General features: G+C 58.1%; 1 protein-coding gene across 1 annotated transcript; it reads right to left on the bottom strand.

Annotated features, from left to right (window-relative positions):
- Positions 1-1,441: 1,441 nt before the first annotated feature.
- LOC147983990 (uncharacterized) lies at positions 1,442-1,870 on the bottom strand. The gene has a single exon (XM_087540939.1). It carries the CDS (start codon positions 1,868-1,870, stop codon positions 1,442-1,444), a length of 429 nt encoding a protein of 142 aa, XP_087397065.1.
- Between the last annotated feature and the right edge of the window lie 347 nt (positions 1,871-2,217).

Genomic DNA, 2,217 nt, shown 5'->3' with positions numbered 1-2,217 from the left:
GGAGAGTACGGGCCAAAACAAAGAACCAAGGGAAGAACAGAGGAAAAGGAGATCGAATCAAGATGACAAGAAAAACCAGAATGCGAACTTCCATTAAGAAAAGGGGCAAGCCAACTACGGAAAGCAAATGAAAAGCCGCGTCTGGCACCTAGTATAGTCTTCTCACTAGCGCGGAGCTAAGTGCTGTCACTAGGACGTGGGAGGGAGCCCCCGAGGCCCGAGGGCGGCACTCCTGAGACTCCGGGGCGTGTACAGCCCCACTCATTATTATGTGAGAGTGTCATGAGGGGAGACCTTCACATGCACGGGGCCTTACTTCACAGGAGTTGGGCCTTGCTTCATGGGTAGAACTTCCGGAGGTGCTGGATGTTCCAGGCGTTCTGGATGAGGATCTCGTCCTGCGTATCCAAGCGCACGGCGCCAGGCCTGGAGACACGGGCGATCCTAAATGGGCCCTCCCACATGGGTGAGAGCTTGTGCAGCCCTTGCCTGGAGAGCACCCACCTTAGGACGAGATCATCCACCTCGAGTGTCCTGGAGCAGACGTTGCGACAGTGGTACCGTCGCAGCTCCTGTTGGTACCTTGCCACTCGGAGCAAGGCTTCACGGTGGCGTTCCTCCCCCAGCACAAGGTCCATCCCCCACATGGTGTCCTGTTGCGTCTCATCAAACGCTAGGACCCGCGTAGAGTGATGCTTGACCTCATGAGGGAGAACCGCTTCTGCTCCGTAGACGAGGAAGAACGCGGTCTCGCCTGTTGGCTTGGTGGCGATGGTGCGGATGAACCGCAGCACAGACTGGAGCTCGTCGTGCCAGCCCTTGCCGCAGGCCTCAAGCTTCTTATTGAAGGTCCTGGTCTTGAGGCCTCTGAGGACCTCCGCGCTGGCGCATTCGGCTTGACCATTGCTCCTGGGGTGTACCACCGAAGCGTAGCAGATCTGCGTTCCAAGGTTAGCACAATATGTCTTGAAGAGATTGCTAGTGAACAGGGAGCCGTTGTCAGTGATGATGCGATTAGGGACCACGAACCGGCTCACAAGACCCTTGATGAACTTGACTGCAGATTCGGCCAGGATGGTGCAGACAGCTTCTACCTCCGCCCATTTGGTGAACTTGTCGATGGCCACGTAGAGGTAGCGATAACCCCCAGGAGCTCAAGGGAACGGGCCTTAGATATCCAGCCCCCAGACTACGAACGGCCATGAGAGCGGAATGGCCTGGAGGCCCTGAGCAGGCTGATGGATTTTCTTGGCGTGGAATTGGCAGGCCTCGCAGGACTTCACCAGCTCGGTTGCGTCGTAGGCCAGTAGAACCCGCTGCAGAACGCCTTGCCGACGAGGGTTCGTGACGACGAGTGGTGCCCGTAGTCTCCGCCGTGTATGTCAGCCAGCAACTCGTTCCCCTGTTCCCTGGGGATGCATCATAAGGAACCATCATTTGGCTACTTCCTGTATAACTCACCGTCCTGGATGCAGTATGTCGTAGCCTGTCGGGCCACGCGCTCCGCGTCCTCCTTCTTCTCAGGCAGCGTCCCTTGCGTCAGGTATTCCTTGAGCTCCTTGGTCCAGCACCCCTCATGAGGCTCGAGCGACAGGAGTAGGCGCGCTCCCGAGGTCGGGCCGCGGGCCGAGGCTCCTGAAGCAGGTGGTTGGGGGAGCTCCTCCTGAGGCGGCGCGAACCCCGAAAGCGGAGGTGCTGCCAACGGCTTGAAGAGCCGCTCCTCAAAGACGCCAGGCTCTTGGGGTTGTCGCTTGGACGCCCATTTGGCGATGTCGTCAGCCTCCTTGTTGGTGCCACGGGGTATGTGCTGCAACTCCAGACCCAGGAAATGCTTTTCCATTTTGCGTACCTCCGCAAGGTATGTCTCCATGTGCTCGTCCTTCGGCTCATATACCTTGTTGGAGAAGTTGACGAGGAGTTGTGAGTCGCCCCAGATGGTGAGGTGCTTCACCCCTAGGGCCACCGTGGCCATGAGGCCAGCGATGAGGCATTCGTACTCTGCAATGTTGTTGGAGACCTTCTCGCCTTGCTGGAAGCAGAGCTGCACAGCGTAGTAGAGCTTGTCCTGAGTAGGCGAGATGAGCACTGCTCCAGCCCCCGCGCCCTGGCATGCAAACGCACACATGACCCATCCATCTGGTTCTTCACTTCCTGGCGAGAGGGATCGGTCATTGCCTTCTTCAAACCTTGGGGTGTCAGTCCATTCTGCCACGAAGT

This window comes from Triticum urartu, chromosome 2A, assembly GCF_056163025.1.
Source record: "Triticum urartu cultivar PI428250 chromosome 2A, HENAU_Tu73, whole genome shotgun sequence".
In the NCBI taxonomy this organism is placed as follows: domain Eukaryota; kingdom Viridiplantae; phylum Streptophyta; class Magnoliopsida; order Poales; family Poaceae; genus Triticum; species Triticum urartu.
This window is presented reverse-complemented; position numbering and strand designations above follow the sequence as displayed.